Raw genomic sequence first — 18,021 nt, 5'->3', positions numbered from 1 at the left:
GAGCAGGTTCAAAGCGCGATTTCCCCAGTATGAGCTTTGCAGCCGTGTTTTGAACTGTCTGAAGCCTTTTCAGTATGTAATCCCAGCATTCAGCATAGATCCCACTGCAGTAGTCTGTATTAAAAGCTGTTATTTCAGGCCAGGCCATTCCTCTACTGTCTTAGTAGCTGCTTTTTGGGTCCTGGAGGCAAATACCCAAACATACTCAGAGAGGACATTTTCTATATGACGTCTAAATCTGGTTTTGAACGTTTTAAGAAAATAGTCCAAAAATCCAATAGCGAACATGGCCATTTTCAACCCAGAAAAACATACAATTTTTATTTAAAAAATGGCCATTTGCTAGATGTTGTTGTACTCAGTGTGTCCATCTTTTAGGACCATTACAATTAAAAAAAAAAGTCCAAGGGATGTATAGGGGGTCATCATTCTTAGTAGACTGGCCAGACATCCCAGCAGAGCAGTAGGGCATCCTGGGGGCACTGCAAGGGACTTCACATAAAAGCTCCCAGATACACATCTCACCATTACCCCTGTATATTATATGGTGAACCCTCCAAAACCTACCAGCTACCTACTGTACCCAATAGTGGAGGAGTAGCCTAGTGATTAGTGCAGCAGACTTTGATCCTGGGGAACTGAGTTTGATTCCCACTGCAGCTCCTTGTAACTCTGGGCAAGTCACTTACCCACTTTGAATGTAGTTGCAAAAACCACAGAAAGGTGATATATCACATCCCATTCCCTTTTGGCTGCAGGTGTAACCTATATGTGGGTACAGTAGGGTTTTGGAGGGCTCACACTTTTCACCACAAGTGGAACAGTTAGAGTAGGATATGGGCCCGGGTCTCCTCTACAGTGCATGGTACCGACTACTAAGCTATGCCAGGGACTTGCTTGCTGCTCCAGTAGGACTGGCTATAACACCTGAGGCTGGTAAGTACTATTTCTTTCACATCTTTGGGGGTGGAAGATGGTTGCTGACCACTGGGGGAGTAAGGGAGGTTATGTCTTAATCTTTTCAGCGGTTATGCATAGCACCTTTTTGTCACTTAGTCGTGACTGAAACAGGTCTAGCCAAATATGTCTCCATTTTGGCCCAATACTGCATAAAAACATCTATTAGTGACATCTCCCGTCCAAAACACACTCCCAACATGTTCCCTTGAAATACGGATGAATTGTGGAGCAAATGCCTAAAACTGGGGTGTCAAAACTTGCAACTTGGACGTTTTTGAGACAAAAATGTCCTTCTGCCACCTCTGATTTTTTTTGTTTTGAAAATGAGTCTGTCTACTATGCTTATTCTCAGTATCTCTTTGTTTTGACTTTTTTCATGCCACCTAATTCAGAACACATAAATTAATTGAAAATGAACATCTCTGTGTAATTAGGAGAAAAGTTTGCAGACTGGCCTTGTACAGTATCTTGTAAGTCACACAGGAAAACCACCTTCATTTCTATAGTGGTTAAATGTAGAATAGAGTACTTGGTTAGATATTATAAATTAAAGTAAATGTCTAGATTACTCAGTGTTGGCAATTACCCTAAATATTATAAGTACACTCATAAGCAACCCTGAAATACTAGATTGAAATGACTTTCATTTTCTGGTAGTATTTCTCCTTATGCACTACTGTATTGGCCTGGCTGCTGCTACTGCCTTGCCACACTGCTGCTCAACAGAGTTCTTTCAAATGCAATTATGCACTTTAGTTAGCAAAAAATGGAAAACAACAGTAGTATAATTCCACAATCTCATTTTAGGTACAAGCAAAGTGAAAAATTCTAAACAAGTCAAGTTCAATGAGTGCATGTTCAGATAGTTGGCTCATTGATGCCGAGTGTATATTTCAAAGTGGTGCTGGTATCCAGTAGACAGCAGAGCTAGGCACTAGCCTCTTAAGCCTGCCAGTACATCTGAGGGCCTGTCCTTTAACATTTGAGTCCAGCCATGTGTCTAGTTTGAGCTTGACTATGCCTGCCAGTGGTATGCTGGAGCTGGCTCGCACCAGCTCGCAAGAGCCGGTTGTTAAATTTTTAAAGCTCTTGCGAGCCGGTTGTTCTAGCAGGTGAGCCGGCACCCAGGGGCGGCGCAACCCAGCTGTGAGGTAAGCATGGCAGGAGGGCGCCATAAGCCATGCTTACCTCAGCTCCCGCCGCTCTGGGGGGTTTAAATCATTGATTTACCTCCGTCGCAGCAGCCGCAGTGAAAGCCCGTCTCTAGTCTTCCCTTCGTTCCTGTCAGTGTCCCGCCTTCTTCTGATGTCATTTCCTCTTTCTGCGAGGGCGGGACACTGACAGGAAACGAAGGGAAGACTAGAGATGGGCTTTCACTGTGGCTGCTGCGACGGAGGTAAATCAATGATTTAAACCCCCCAGGACGGCAGGAGCAAAAAGAGGGATGTTGGGGGGAGAAGACGGAGGGCAGGGGAGAGAGGAGCATTGACGCCATCGATGGATATGGATGGGAAGGTAGGGCCCAGGGAGAGATGAGAAATTGCTGGACATGGAGGGCAAGGGAGAGAGGATAGCTGCTGGATATGGATGACTTGAGGGGGGGGCAGGGGAGAGAGGAGAATCGCTGGGTATGGATGGCTGGATGGGGGGGCAGGGGAGAGAGGAGAATCGCTGGGTATGGATGACTGGATGGGGGGGCAGGGGACAGAAGAGAATTGCTGGGTTTGGGTGGCTAGAGGGGGGGCAGGGGAGAGAAGAGAATCGCTGGGTATGGATGGATGGAGAGGGGCAGAGGAGAGGAGAGTTGCTGGATATGGATGGAGGGAGGGCAGTGGAGAGGAGAGTTGCTGGACATGGGTGGATGGATGGGAAGGCAGGGGGAGAGGAGGGTTGCTGGACATGGGTGGATAGAGGGGAGGGCAGGGGGTTGCTGGACCGGTGGATGGATGGGAAGGCAGGGGGGAGAGGAGGGTTGCTGGACATGGGTGGATGAAGGGGAGGAAAGAGTGAGGAAGGAGATGAGATGAGGGAAAAGGAAGAGAGGAGAAAAACTGCACATGGATGAAGAAACGGAGTTAAGAGAACAGATAGCAGCAGAATCGGATACTGGGCCAGTATGATCAGAAAAACAAAGTCACCAGACAACAAAGGTAGAAAAAAATCATTTTATTTTCATTATAGTGTTTTGAATATGTCCACTTTGAGAATCAGGTGCTCAACATTAAAAGTTTATATTTATTTACTTATTTATGGCATTTTATCCCACATTAAACATGAATTAGATTGGAACCTGGGATCATTTAATTTTTTTTCCAGGAGTAATACATTCCCACCCCAGGCTCTCTCTCCGGCTGGGGCCAGCTCTGCAATTTGGGGGGGGGGGGGGGGGCGCAGAGCTGGACCAGGGAGAGAGCCTGTGGTTAAACATTTACCAGCACATCACTGCCTTAATCCTGCTGTTTGGTTGGGTTGATTAATGATGGGGGACGGCATCGAAGATACAGTGGTGGAAATAAGTATTTGATCCCTTGCTGATTTTGTAAGTTTGCCCACTGACAAAGACATGAGCAGCCCATAATTGAAGGGTAGGTTATTGGTAACAGTGAGAGATAGCACATCACAAATTAAATCCGGAAAATCACATTGTGGAAAGTATATGAATTTATTTGCATTCTGCAGAGGGAAATAAGTATTTGATCCCCCACCAACCAGTAAGAGATCTGGCCCCTACAGACCAGGTAGATGCTCCAAATCAACTCGTTACCTGCATGACAGACAGCTGTCGGCAATGGTCACCTGTATGAAAGACACCTGTCCACAGACTCAGTGAATCAGTCAGACTCTAACCTCTACAAAATGGCCAAGAGCAAGGAGCTGTCTAAGGATGTCAGGGACAAGATCATACACCTGCACAAGGCTGGAATGGGCTACAAAACCATCAGTAAGACGCTGGGCGAGAAGGAGACAACTGTTGGTGCCATAGTAAGAAAATGGAAGAAGTACAAAATGACTGTCAATCGACAAAGATCTGGGGCTCCACGCAAAATCTCACCTCGTGGGGTATCCTTGATCATGAGGAAGGTTAGAAATCAGCCTACAACTACAAGGGGGGAACTTGTCAATGATCTCAAGGCAGCTGGGACCACTGTCACCACGAAAACCATTGGTAACACATTACGACATAACGGATTGCAATCCTGCAGTGCCCGCAAGGTCCCCCTGCTCCGGAAGGCACATGTGACGGCCCGTCTGAAGTTTGCCAGTGAACACCTGGATGATGCCGAGAGTGATTGGGAGAAGGTGCTGTGGTCTGATGAGACAAAAATTGAGCTCTTTGGCATGAACTCAACTCGCCGTGTTTGGAGGAAGAGAAATGCTACCTATGACCCAAAGAACACCGTCCCCACTGTCAAGCATGGAGGTGGAAATGTTATGTTTTGGGGGTGTTTCTCTGCTAAGGGCACAGGACTACTTCACCGCATCAATGGGAGAATGGATGGGGCCATGTACCGTACAATTCTGAGTGACAACCTCCTTCCCTCCGCCAGGGCCTTAAAAATGGGTCGTGGCTGGGTCTTCCAGCACGACAATGACCCAAAACATACAGCCAAGGCAACAAAGGAGTGGCTCAGGAAGAAGCACATTAGGGTCATGGAGTGGCCTAGCCAGTCACCAGACCTTAATCCCATTGAAAACTTATGGAGGGAGCTGAAGCTGCGAGTTGCCAAGCGACAGCCCAGAACTCTTAATGATTTAGAGATGATCTGCAAAGAGGAGTGGACCAAAATTCCTCCTGACATGTGTGCAAACCTCATCATCAACTACAGAAGACGTCTGACCGCTGTGCTTGCCAACAAGGGTTTTGCCACCAAGTATTAGGTCTTGTTTACCAGAGGGATTAAATACTTATTTCCCTCTGCAGAATGCAAATAAATTCATATACTTTCCACAATGTGATTTTCCGGATTTAATTTGTGATGTGCTATCTCTCACTGTTACCAATAACCTACCCTTCAATTATGGGCTGCTCATGTCTTTGTCAGTGGGCAAACTTACAAAATCAGCAAGGGATCAAATACTTATTTCCACCACTGTAAGTGAAAGCCTAAGGTCAGTTGCTAGGAAACGGATGCGGTATCCTACAGACTCTGGGCCGTGTAATGTAGGTTCTATGGATACTTTAATCATGACCCATAGGTCAGTCTTTTACCTTCAATCTCATGAAGCAGGAGGAAAAATGATGCTTCTGAGCACGGGGTACAGTGGGCACGGTGAAGGGAAATGATGGCGCAGGATGAGTTGGAATGGGAAAGCGATGTGTCGCCCTAGACCAAATGAACCCGCTGTCTCAAGTGCAGGGGTGTGAGGCACTGCTGCTACACCACCACGTGTGTATTCCCTCCCAACAGTGACCGCCACTCTACTTAACTTGGGCCAAAAACTTTTCCATTGGCTCATAAAGAAACTTAATAATCCGGGTTATTTCCGCATCATCGGCTGTACTTTTTCAGATACATATATACACACACACACTTTGCTGCCAACGCAACTGAGTTCTCAGTAAAGCGCGACCCGTAGGCAGGGCAGGCACGTGCCGCTTACTCATCCTTCCAGCAACAAGCATAGAGCTGGAATTCTAGCGGTCGCGCGGGTTTACCTTTCGCTCAGGCAGCCGCGAAGCCAAGCCTTAGCTGTGGGAGTGGGACCGCCAGTTCGGCAGGTGAAAGGTCAGGCTGAGCCACGCGCAGTACACATTGGTAGTCGTAGTGCCAACGCCCTCCCTTAACACCCGTGTTTTTCGTCCAGAACTACATTCCCCAGGATGCCCGAGAGGAGAGGATGGTCAGTGGCAATGCCTGTTTAGAAAAAAAAAACGAGTGGTGCTCCATCGCAGTTCATTCTTTCCTTCCACAGTTTTCTGTTAGAGTGGGGGTTTAGAATTTATTATAACTATGCGAGCACGGGCTGGTTTCATGCCGGTGTTTGTACATGCAGACACACCCTAGTTTGGTTTCCTCCTGCTTTTCCTGCCTCCGCTTGCACGGGTAGCCACAGCTCTCTCTTGGCGGCCCCGGGTGTAGCCCGCTAGAGCCATGGGGAATGGGATGAACAAGGTAACAAGCAGAGTCCTTGTCCTGTATGTCCCTCCTTATAGGACTGTGGATTTTTGTTTTAAATTTGTTTCTTAGTTTGTTGCTGATCACTGGTTTGTGTAACTGGGGGATGGGAGGCAGGTGTGTGTTGGTAAGCCAGTGCTGAAATTTCAGGGCTGCTCTTTTATTTTGAACACAAGATTTTTTTCCCCCTAGGGCTTATCTTTATTTTATGATGCTAAACATCACTATTCACATAAATTGATTAAATAAGGAAAGGGGAAAGCAGCCGTGACTCAAGTCGATTGGTGGTAGAGAATTGTCGCCTCCTTCCTGAACAGGCTGCGTGATCAACACGGGGAGGATGAGAGGAGTCATTCAATACATTTGGAAAGTAGACTTTGATCTTGGATACACAAGAGGCCAACACTATGTTTATTACACCACTTAGGTGCTTATTTTCAAACGACATAGACTTACAAAGTTACACACTAAACATGCAACTTTGTAAGTCTATGTATGCGCTTTGAAATGAGCCTCAATGCACTGCCACTTGTAGTGCAACAAAGCGCTTTACAAATAAAAACATTCCCCATGAAGTGGAGCTGCAACATCAAAGGCAACCAAACTTCTTTGCAAATAGTACCCCAAGGATTGATTTCCCTTCTCACTGTCTTCTCTTCCTCAGTCATTCACATCGCAGCCTAGATCAGAAGACGACGTGTTTAGCTGGGAGTCCTTATGTTATTTCTTCCAACCCGGTAGATGCAGGAAAGGGGCTTGAGAATGTATGTCTCTCTGGGGGTGGGGGAGGAATAATATTTTTAAAATTTAACAGAATAGTGCCAGTTTTAGCTGGGAAGTGGGCGAGCCAATGACTAGACACATTGAGTTAAAGCATGGGCCAGATCAGATCGGGTGGGAGGGAGAGTTCCAGAGAAATTAAGCTTTCAAAAAATATTCAAATATTTTGAAGCCATAGGAGCCAGCTTTGAGTGTCAGTGGGTGCTGAGCGTGCTCCTTCATTGTGTACATGGAGGGGTAATTTCCTTTTCATCCACCGGACCAGTCCAGAATGGATGGGTTATTCCCCTCAGCAAGCAGATGGAGATAGAAATGTACAAGCGTTGAACTCTGCCCTATAAGAGGCACTGTGCAACTCCAGCACGCTACTATTCACTGTCTTTCACAGATGATATAGCAAAGGGCTGGTCCGATGAGAGCATTCCTGTGCCTAGTTAACATAGTAACATAGTAGATGACGGCAGAAAAAGACCTGCACGGTCCATCCAGTCTGCCCAACAAGATAACTCATATTTGCTGCTTTTTGTGTATACCCTACTTTGATTTGTACCTGTGCTCTTCAGGGCACAGACCGTATAAGTCTGCCCAGCACTATCCCTGCCTCCCAACCACCGGCTCTGGCACAGACCGTATAAGTCTGCCCAGCACTATCCTCACCTTCCAACCACCAGCCCTGCCTCCCAACCACCGGCTCTGGCACAGACCGTACAAGTCTGTCCAGCACTATCCCTGCCTCCCAACCACCAGTCCCGCTTCCCACCACCGGCTCTGGCACAGACCGTATAAGTCTGCCCAGCACTATCCCCGCCTCCCAACCACCAGCCCCACCTCCCGATCTTGACTAAACTCCTGAGGATCCATTCCTTCGGCACAGGATTCCTTTATGCTTATCCCACGCATGTTTGAATTCCGTTACCGTTTTCATTTCCACCACCTCCTGCGGGAGGGCATTCCAAGCATCCACTACTCTCTCCAAGAAAAATGTCAGGAAGTATTTTTTCACGGAAAGAGTAGTGGATGCTTGGAATGCCCTCCCGCGGGAGGTGGTGGAAATGAAAACGGTAACGGAATTCAAACATGCGTGGGATAAGCATAAAGGAATCCTGTGCTGAAGGAATGGTTGGAGAGATGGTTACCCAATTCAATGGTAGCAGTTGGAGGACATGCAGGGGCCTTCCTGAGATGACTTCTCTGGGAAAACCTGGAGGATTTCAGGTCCCTTCCCTATCCAGGCACACCACACCATATTTGGAGTTTTCTTTCATTTCTTTTGATTCCGTCTCCTCTCTACAGTCTTCTCTCCGTTTCTTATTTTCCTTTCATTAAAAAAAACAACACTCCCCTGTTTTTGTAAGAGCTGTTCAACCAGACCCACAATGTAACAATAGTGGTAGGCGGGAGCTTCTGTAACTAGAGCTGTTTCTGCCCTTTTGGCTCCATGCCACAAACATCATTGATGATAGTCTGGAGCTACTGCTTGAGAAGGTGGATTGGTGCTGAAATTGGCTTGGCTGTGAGGTGAGGAGGCAAACTGGTACCATGCCACAGTTTCTTCCCTCACCCTGTGCTGGTTGAAGCCATGGAAATGGCTTCTGGACATGAAATAGGTGAGAGGAGTTTGGCAGAAATTGTGGTGTAATGAAATGCCTCCGGAATGTGCTAAACAGTGCTCCTGGTGTGGAGGATGCTGTTGCAGCACAGGGTCAGTAATGCATGCTGTGAAAACTCAGATCAGGCCTTGCTATTGTCAGCTGTGGAAACTCAAATCGGGCCTTGCTTTTGGCAGGGTTAGCTTTCATGACTGATCTTTGTGTATTCTTAGGGAGTGGCTGCTATTAGTCTTGCTTAAGGCCATGTCACTTCAGAAAAAAGTGTGATAGAGGCTGTCATTTATCTTTCTGTGCTCCAGGGGATCAATTCCAGCTCTTTCTGCTTATTCTATCCCCCAAAGGAGGACCTAGTTGGGCGGGTGCTTTCTTTGCATGACATCCCTGGCTTTATTGTGGAAGGCATGGTGTGTAGCAAACAGGAGGGTGTTCTGCAGAATTTGTTAAAGCAAGCACAGAGATGTGCAGTACTGGAGGTCAGGAGTAGTTCTAGAACCAAAGGGCCTGTGCAGTCCAAGAGACCCAAGTTAAAAGATTTGGAAACAGTTGTTAGCCTCTGGAGGGGGTCCAAGCAGCTCAGTGCAATCAGTGAGGTTGCTAGAGGTTCTTTTAATAGCAGATGCCTTAGAGGAGAGCAGACTTTAGTGGGGGGTGGGAATGGTCCCACAGGGTCCTGCTTTTCTGAATGGAAGAGTTAACAGGCATGATTTTGTAGGCTTTAGAAGCCCTGAGTATTTCTGAACCTCTTGTCAAGGACTTAGGAACTTCAGTCGATCCTATTTTGGAGGAAATCCATAAATCCACTGAAGCCTTCCTGGTACACTTGGAGGCCTATTTTTAAAGTACTTAGACTTACAAAGTTCCATAATAACCAATGGAACTTTGTAAGTCTAAGTGCTTTGAAATTGAGCCCCTTGGGACAACTGAGAGGGTAAAAACTGTACAACAGGCATGGACGCTGTTCAAAAATACCATCCTGGAGGCCCAGGCCAAACATTCCACTAATTAGAAAAGAAAGACGGAACCCCAAAAGACAGCCAGCGTGGTTGAAAAGTGAGGTGAAGGAAGCTATTAGGGCTAAAAGAAATGCCTTCAGAAAATGGAAGAAGGAACCGCCTGAAAATAACAAGAAGCAGCATAAGGAGTGTCAAAGCAAATGCAAGGCGCAGATAAAGAAGGCCAAGAGGGATTACGAAAAAAAGATAGCATTAGAGGCGAAAAACATAGTAAAACTTTTTTCCGGTATATTAAAAGCAGGAAGCCGGCAAAAGAATCGGTTGGGCCGCTGGATGACCGAGGGGTAAAAGGGGCGATCAAGGAAGACAAAGATGTAGCGGAGAGATTGAATGAATTCTTTGCTTCGGTCTTCACCAAGGAAGATTTGGGTGGGATACCGGTGTTGGAAATGATATTTCAAGCGGACGAGTCGGAGAAACTTACTGACTTCATGGTAAACCTGGAGGACGTAATGGGGCAGTTCAGCAAACTGAAGAGTAGCAAATCTCCTGGACCGGATGGTATTCATCCTAGAGTACTGATAGAACTGAAAAATGAGCTTGCAGAGCTACTGCTAGTGATATGCAATTTATCCTTAAAATCGAGCGTGGTACCGGAAGATTGGAGGGTGGCCAATGTAACGCCCATTTTTAAAAAAGGTTCCAGGGTAGATCCGGGAAATTATAGACCGGTGAGTCTGACGTCGGTGCTGGGGAAAATGGTAGAGGCTATTATTAAAAACAAAATCACAGAGCACATCCGAGGACATGGATTACTGAGACCAAGTCAGCACGGCTTTTGTGTGGGGAAATCTTGCCTGACCAATTTACTTCAATTCTTTGAAGGAGTAAACAAACATGTGGACAAAGGGGAGCCGGTTGATATTGTGTATCTGGATTTTCAAAAGGCGTTTGACAAGGTACCTCATGAAAGGCTACAGAGGAAATTGGAGGGTCATGGGATAGGAGGAAAAGTTCTATTGTGGATTAAAAACTGGTTGAAGGATAGGAAACAGAGAGTGGGGTTAAATGGGCAGTATTCACAATGGAGATGGGTAGTTAGTGGGGTTCCTCAGGGGTCTGTGCTAGGACTGCTGCTTTTTAATATATTTATAAATGATTTAGAGATGGGAGTAACTAGCGAGACAATTAAATTTGCTGATGACACAAAGTTATTCAAAGTCGTTAACTCGCGACAGGATTGTGAAAAATTACAGAAGGACCTTACGAGACTGGGAGACTGGGCAGCTAAATGGCAGATGACGTTTAATGTGAGCAAGTGCAAGGTGATGCATGTGGGAAAAAAGAACCCAAATTATAGCTACGTCATGCAAGGTTCCACGTTAGGAGCTACGGACCAAGAAAGGGATCTGGGTGTCGTCATTGATAATACACTGAAACCTTCTGCTCAGTGTGATGCTGTGGCTCAGAAAGCGAATAGAATGTTGGGTATTATTAGGAAAGGTATGGAAAACAGGTGTGAGGATGTTATAATGCCATTATATTGCTCCATGGTGCGACCGAACCTTGAGTATTGTGTTGATTTCTGGTTGCCGCATCTCAAGAAAGATATAGTGGAATTGGAAAAGGTGCAGCGAAGGGCGACTAAAATGATAGCGGGGATGGGACGACTTCCCTATGAAGAAAGACTAAGGAGGCTAGGGCTTTTCAGCTTGGAGAAGAGACGGCTGAGGGGAGACATGATAGAGGTATATAAAATAATGAGTGGAGTGGAACAGGTGGATGTGAAGCATCTGTTCACGCTTTCCAAAAATACTAGGACTAGGGGGCATGCGATGAAACTACAGTGTAGTAAATTTAAAACAAATCGGAGAAAATGTTTCTTCACCCAACACGTAATTAAACTCTGGAATTCATTGCTGGAGAACGTGGTGAAGGCGGTTAGCTTGGCAGAGTTTAAAATGGGGTTAGACGGTTTCCTAAAGGACAAGTGCATAAACCACTACTAAATGGAGTTGGGAAAAATCCACAATTCCAGGAATAACATGTATAGCATGTTTGTACGTTTGGGAAGCTTGCCAGGTGCCCTTGACCTGGATTGGCCGCTGTCGTGGACAGGATGCTGGGCTCGATGGACCCTTGGTCTTTTCCCAGTGTTGCATTACTTATGTACTTATCTTCTACCTCCTCAGCTTTTCCCACCCGTTTTCGTTTCCGTTGTGGATTTGTATTGTTTTGCCAGTCTTCCAGAAGCTGGTCTTTCTGCTTCGAAACACGTGAAATTTGACTGGGATTGACACCATATTCTTTAGCAATAGATGCTTGACTTTGTTTTCTAATTTTTTTAAGAACTTCTGTTGGTTCAGCCAGTGTTAAAGTCTTACAGTTCCGCCACAACAACAATGACGACGACCCCAGTGTACACTCTAACAACATTATTTCGCTTATTCTGCCTGTGGCAGTTAAAGGGGCGGTAAATTTAAAATCTCGGTTGTCAGGCGCCAGTCGGCTTCCATATTCCTTGCACGCGCTTATGCAGAATCTTTCCTGCAGAGGAGCGGTCTTGAACCATGCATATAAGCAAATCTTGCACTTATCAGTGTTGCGCTAAACCAAAATTTGTCCCCGTAGAAATTGATGGCGTCAAAAACAGGACCAAAGTACAGCATGCTCTTATCTGACGTGCACTTAAATGGAGTGCACTGTATTTGGTAGGTCCTGAAGGAAAAGGAGAAGCTGCAGTTCCCTAAGGTAGATGCATTAGTGATCACAGTCATTAAGAAGGGTATGGCACTGAAGGACTTGCAGTGCTTTGAGTTGTCAGACTTGGGCCTTTAGGCAGTGTAATGCCTATGTGCAAACAGCTTGCTTGTGCTGGTTTCAGTGCATGGAAGTCATCTCGGAAGAAGGGGATAGCAGCCCACAGGAGGCAGCTCACTTGGAAACAGGCATTTCTTATGTGACGGATACTCTGTCTGACCTCATAAGAACCTTGGCCAGGACTGTGGTCATATCTGTGACGACTGGGTGGCTCCTCTGGCTGCAAAATTGGATTGCAGATCTGGCTTCAAAAGCTTGTCAATGGGCTTCCTTTTAGGAGCAAACTGCTGTTTGGAGAGGACTTGGAGTGTGAAGGATTTAATAGAGGCACATCCTCAGAATTTGCCAGAGGGTAAGCCAAAGACCTGACACCATTCAGACAAAGGGTCCTCTGTTTAGTACTGATGGTTCATGATGCGGCCTCCTTTCATAAAGAGATTTCTAGGGTCAGAAGGCCATTGGCAACCTTGAGAGGAGCACTGTGATATATTGGGTATCTCCCCCTTGATGGAGCAGATAGACATTGAGGAGTGGACCTAAATAACGTCTGACTATTGGGCATTGTTGTGTTTCCTTGGTCGTGCCAAATGAATTTTGTTTGATTGCTTGTTTGCTCTGTTTGGAGGGGCTAAAAAATGTAAAGTGGCTAGCAAAGTGACTTGTGTTTTGTTCTTAGAGCAATTATTATTAAGGGCTGACCCATCCTAAGGGGTCTTCAAGCTCATTCCGTCAGGGGGTATGGTGATGTTCTGAGTGGAATCACGATTTCTCCCGTTGACAATTATAGAGCTGTCACTTGGTGTTTTCATCACTTTCTCCAAGCAGAATAGATTGGACATCCATGCCAGAGAAGATGCTGCCTTTGGGGTTGCTCTTTTGATTGCAGGGGTCTCATCTTCCTGCCCAGTTTGATTGGTTTGCTACATCCCCTACTCATTTGTGGACTTATCTAGTTGATGAAAAGGAAGGAAAAACTTTGTCTTACTTGCTAATTTTCTTTCCATGAGTCAGACCTGTACAGAATCCCTCCCTATTTCTTAAATATGATGTTCCTGCTCCAGAATTACTTATGTCAGGGAGTAGAATGAAAAAGGACATTGGAATCTCCTCAGGTTGTCTCGTTGTTTGCTTCGTGTTCAGGACTCTGGATTGCCTCCTCCTTCGAAACTTGTTTTGAAGGGGGTGATCAGGGGTCAATATCTGCTTTGTTACAGGAATGCTGGTGTGCTGGAGCTGCACAGTGCCTCTTCTACAAGCTATGAGTTTTGTCCTGTCTCTATTTTAATTTGCTAGCTGAGGAGCATAACCCAGACTGGTCTGGCAGGACTCAAGGAAAGAAAATTAGCAGGTAAGATCAAATTGTTCCTCATATTGTGTTTGGCACCACCAATCATTTTGAAATGTTGGTGCCTATGGTTCCAGCTTTTGCAGTATTGAAACTGATACATGGAAACATAGCAGTTGGGAGCTGCCGCTCACCTTTTCTGTACTTCCCAAACCATAATGCAGCCAACACAGATACACTGCCTGCACACATAGACACTTTTCCCCACATATATACATGTAAAGCACGGACACACACAAAAAACAATTTTATGTATACACATGTACTTTCTGAAAGATTAAACAACTGATTTGTGCTCATACAATTAGAGGATACACCATGAAGCTACTAAGTAGTATACTGAAAATCAATCAGAGAGAGTTCCCCCCCCCCCCCCCCCCCCACACACACACACACTTGGTGCATAATTAAACTCTAGAATTCATTAGTGGAGGATGTGGTAGAAGAAGTTAGGGTAGCTGAGTATGAAAAAAAGTTTAGACAAATTCTTGGAGGAAAGCAATTGCTTATCCCTGGGGTAAGCAACATGGAATCTAGCTACATTCTGGGATCCTGCTGGGTACCTGTGAGCTAGATTGGCCACTATTGCAAACAGGATACTTGGCTTAATGGAACTTGGTATATCTCAGTGTGTCATTTCTTTGTGTTCTAACACATACAAACATGTATATATAAAAATACAGACATACATGCAGGAGGATTGGAAATAGTTTTATAAAGCATGCCCTGCATGCTTTTCCAACCAAACACCCCCCCCCCCCCCCCCCCCCCCCACACTGCCACAATACTTGTATCCCTATTTGGCCAACTCTTGGTGATTCAGATATGTATTTTGTTCTTTGTTGTAAATATTGTGGAAACTAGTGACTATGCTATATAACTTTCTAATTTGTTATCTAATGACTGAACCATTCAATTAGCTACTGGGGTGATACATGTGCAGTCTCCTAGAGGTGAAGCAAGCACTACAATACCTGTTGGCTTGGGACAAGTGCACCTTTTGATAAGAGTTTTGAAATGGTTAGCTATATTATCACATTTGATCTCATTTTATTATTCTTTCCAAACCAATGAAATATTTGGATGTCACTAAAGTTTAACTTCTTCTTCCCTGTCTCCTCCTCTAGATCAGAAACACACACAGAGACAACACATATCCATAGGGGTTGGAAAGAATTACATGAGCCATGCTATTCATGCTTTCCTCATTTATTCTATTCTTTCTATCTCAGTGGATGTTGGAAATAAATTATACTTAAGGGGCTGAGAACTTCTTGAGGTAAAATAACACTCTGATATAATGAGACCACATTTGCCGTGGGGGAAAACAGTGAAAAGATCAGGGCTTTTTTTGAGGGGGTACTTGGGGGCAGGGGCATATCTGAGGTTCGGCGGTAGGGGGGGGCAGGGGCTAGAGTGGGGGGGCACATTATAACGCCCTCCCCCGCCTACCGCCAACCCTTTCCCCGCCTACCGCGGTCACCTACCCCCCGAGGTCCGCTCCTGCCGGTTTTTTTAAATATTACTTTAGCTGGCGGGGGACCCCAACCCCCGCCAGCCCAGCCGAGGTCTTTAACTTCTTCGTCCTCTTGCTGTTCCTGCAATGCATCCTTCCAGTTGGACGGAGTTTGACGTCCAACGTGCTGCGACGTCAAACTCCGTCCAACTGGAAGGATGCATTGCAGGAACAGCATGAGGATGAAGAAGTTAAAGACCTCGGCTGGGCTGGCGGGGGTTGGGGTCCCCCGCCAGCTGAAATAATATTTTAAAAAACTGGCAGGAGCGGACCTCGGGGGGTAGGTGACCGCGGTAGGCGGGGAAAGGGTTGGCGGTAGGCGGGGGAGGGTTAACGGTGGTAGGGGGGTCCAGGGCAAAATCTGTGGGGGCCCAGGCCCCTGTGGCCCCATGCAGATACGCCCCTGCTTGGGGGTACTGAGTACCGTCACCTTTTCTGTTGTCTGCTAAAATTGACCCATGGACCCCAAGTTTTAATGAAAGAGCTCAGGCTCTACACACCAATCCTGCCTTGTCATACATTCTGTGACCGGTTGCATGGGGCTTGGCTATTATGGGATGGGTCCCTCAGTGATTACCCCACCCCTGAAGAGTGGCCTAGCATTTGAGTACCGGCACCTTTTTTTACTAGGAAATACGCACTGGAAAAGATACATCAAGTTTCAAAATGGGCTGGGTGGGGTTCCAGAGAAATAAGCTCCTAAAACAGTTTCTGCAGCATAGAACTTTGATAAAATGAAACATAGCAGTTGGGGAATTACACTTTTTAAAATTGTCTCCTACTTTCCTGGGCACAGACATGTGCACGCACATACACACATACATACAGACTGAAGTTCTGAGAGAAGAGGGCATTTCTCTTGGTAAGTGACATTATTTTTGCTCTGTGCTTGGTAACTTAGAGATTGAGTTTAAGAGAGGAATTATAGGTCATTGATAAACACAGATTAAAAAAACAAAAAATAAAGAAGCAAACTTTATTAACTCCTCTCCATATCCTTTTCCCCATAGTTTTTTAGGTTCAATAATTTTTATTGATGATATAACAAACTCAGCATTCACAGAACTTAACCATGTAAAACAATAAGAACTGAATACATTCAAAGTGGTAGTCTTATCATCAATGTTTTTACATTTCTCCCCACTGTTTCCCCATCTCCCATCCCCTGTCCCTCCATAAGTTGGTTTGACCTTCTTAGTAACATTTTGAACATAGTATGGGCCAGTAAACTCACCCTTGCGATCACTATCTTTGATCATCGGCATTCCACCGAGCTTCAGAGCGCCTGGTTTCTGATGGCCCTCTTTTCTTAAGTATATGATCTGTCCCTAGGCACGATAACTTAGGCCATTTATACAAAACCTTACAATGAACATAACATAAGCACGACAGAATTCCGCTATCTGTCCTGCAATCCTTATTGAACTTCCCCCCCTTTTCTTCACCTTCCCTTCCTATCCCCCCCCCATACTACAATCATGGTATCTATCCTCTGGGCAAGGCAGCAGCAGTCTTCGGTCTCCTCTTTTCACATTCCCCAAGGGACCAGCTTGATAACATTCTATCCCTCCAGCGTGGCAGTGACAAATAGGGTGTATGTTCCTCCTCGCCCAATCTCCACTTCCCTTCCTCCCCCCTGTCTCTCTTACCCCATAGCATGCTACTGCCGGTCCATGTCCTGGGTTTCCGTGTAAATGAGTATGTGGGTACTAATGTCCTCTTTAGTCTCCTTGCAACCTTTATGCTGTGGCACCCGGGGGCAGTGGGTGTAGGGTCAACTAGTGTGTATGCCAGGACTCCCGGTTCCCATTCCTCTGGATTCCCCATAGTTTTAAAACTTGAATTTTTTTGTTAGCATTAACAGACTCTAGAAGGCACAGCAGGGCCTAGTTCAGCCCTCATTCCCACCCACCCACCCACCCCTAGCTCAACTTTTCATTTATAGTTAATTATTCTAATTAGGACAACAAGAGGAGAGTTCATTAGAGTTTTAATTAGTTTCTGAGAAGCTTTTTATATTCATCTGATATGCCTAATACCCTAAGACGTTTTAATTAAACAATTCTATAATACTAAGATGCAGACAGCAATCCAGCAGCGAGGGGGGTGCTATCCAGTCTTGCATTGAGTGTCACATATATGATTATCTCCCAGTTGGTGAGAGGTTATATGTGTGTGCTTGATGGAAAGAGCTCCTCTCAGAGAACAAGTCTGTTCTCTTGAGGCTAGAGTAGCAGACTTGGAGAAGCTGAGGGAGACAGAGAGGTACATAGAGGAGGCATAAAGGGACATTGTAGAGAAGTCCCACCTCCAGTCTGGCAGCCTCTGTGCTGCCTTGGAGGAGAGAGGTCTTCTAAAAGGAGAGCATCACCCTGGTGAAGCTGGAAGTAATCCTGTAGCCAGGACCAGACACCAGGGGATGCAATATCCTCTCACATCGAGGATATGTCTCCAGGAGCTTCTGCCCAGGACGGAAGGGTTAAGATGGCTGTTGTAGTTGGTGATTCAGTTATTAGGCATATAGATAGCTGGGTGACTGGTGGACATGAGGATTGCCTGGTCACTTGTATGCCTGGTGTGAAGGTGGCAGACCTCACGTGTCACCTAGATAGGATTTCAGATAGTGTTGGGGAGGAGCTGGCTGCCTTGGTGCATGTGGGTACCAGTGACATAGTTTCTTGAAGCAAATTTAGGCTCTTAGGTATAAAGCTCAAATCCAGAACCTCTAGGGTAGCATTTTCGAAAGTGCTCCCTCCCTATTCCATGCACAGGGCCTGAGAGATGGGCAGAGCTCCAGAGTCTCATTGTGTGGATGAGGTGATGGTGCATGGAGGAGGGTTTTTAATTTGTTATGAATTGGGTAACATTCTGGGGAAGGGGGGATCTATTCTGGAATGATGGGTTCCACCTTAACCAGGAT

At 45.9% G+C, this 18,021-nt stretch overlaps 1 protein-coding gene across 1 annotated transcript in view; it reads left to right on the top strand.

Moving 5' to 3' along the window:
- Positions 1 to 5,861: 5,861 nt before the first annotated feature.
- DUSP22 (dual specificity phosphatase 22) overlaps positions 5,862 to 18,021 on the top strand; it is a 231,116-nt gene continuing 218,956 nt past the window's right edge. Inside the window, exon 1 of the mRNA XM_030210952.1 lies at positions 5,862 to 6,074. Within this exon, the coding sequence (XP_030066812.1) occupies positions 6,054 to 6,074 (21 nt within the window). The 5' untranslated portion in view covers positions 5,862 to 6,053. The remainder of the gene's footprint in view (positions 6,075 to 18,021) is intronic.

The sequence above is a fragment of the Microcaecilia unicolor genome, chromosome 1 (genome assembly GCF_901765095.1).
Source record: "Microcaecilia unicolor chromosome 1, aMicUni1.1, whole genome shotgun sequence".
Taxonomy (NCBI): Eukaryota; Metazoa; Chordata; class Amphibia; order Gymnophiona; family Siphonopidae; genus Microcaecilia; species Microcaecilia unicolor.
This window is presented reverse-complemented; position numbering and strand designations above follow the sequence as displayed.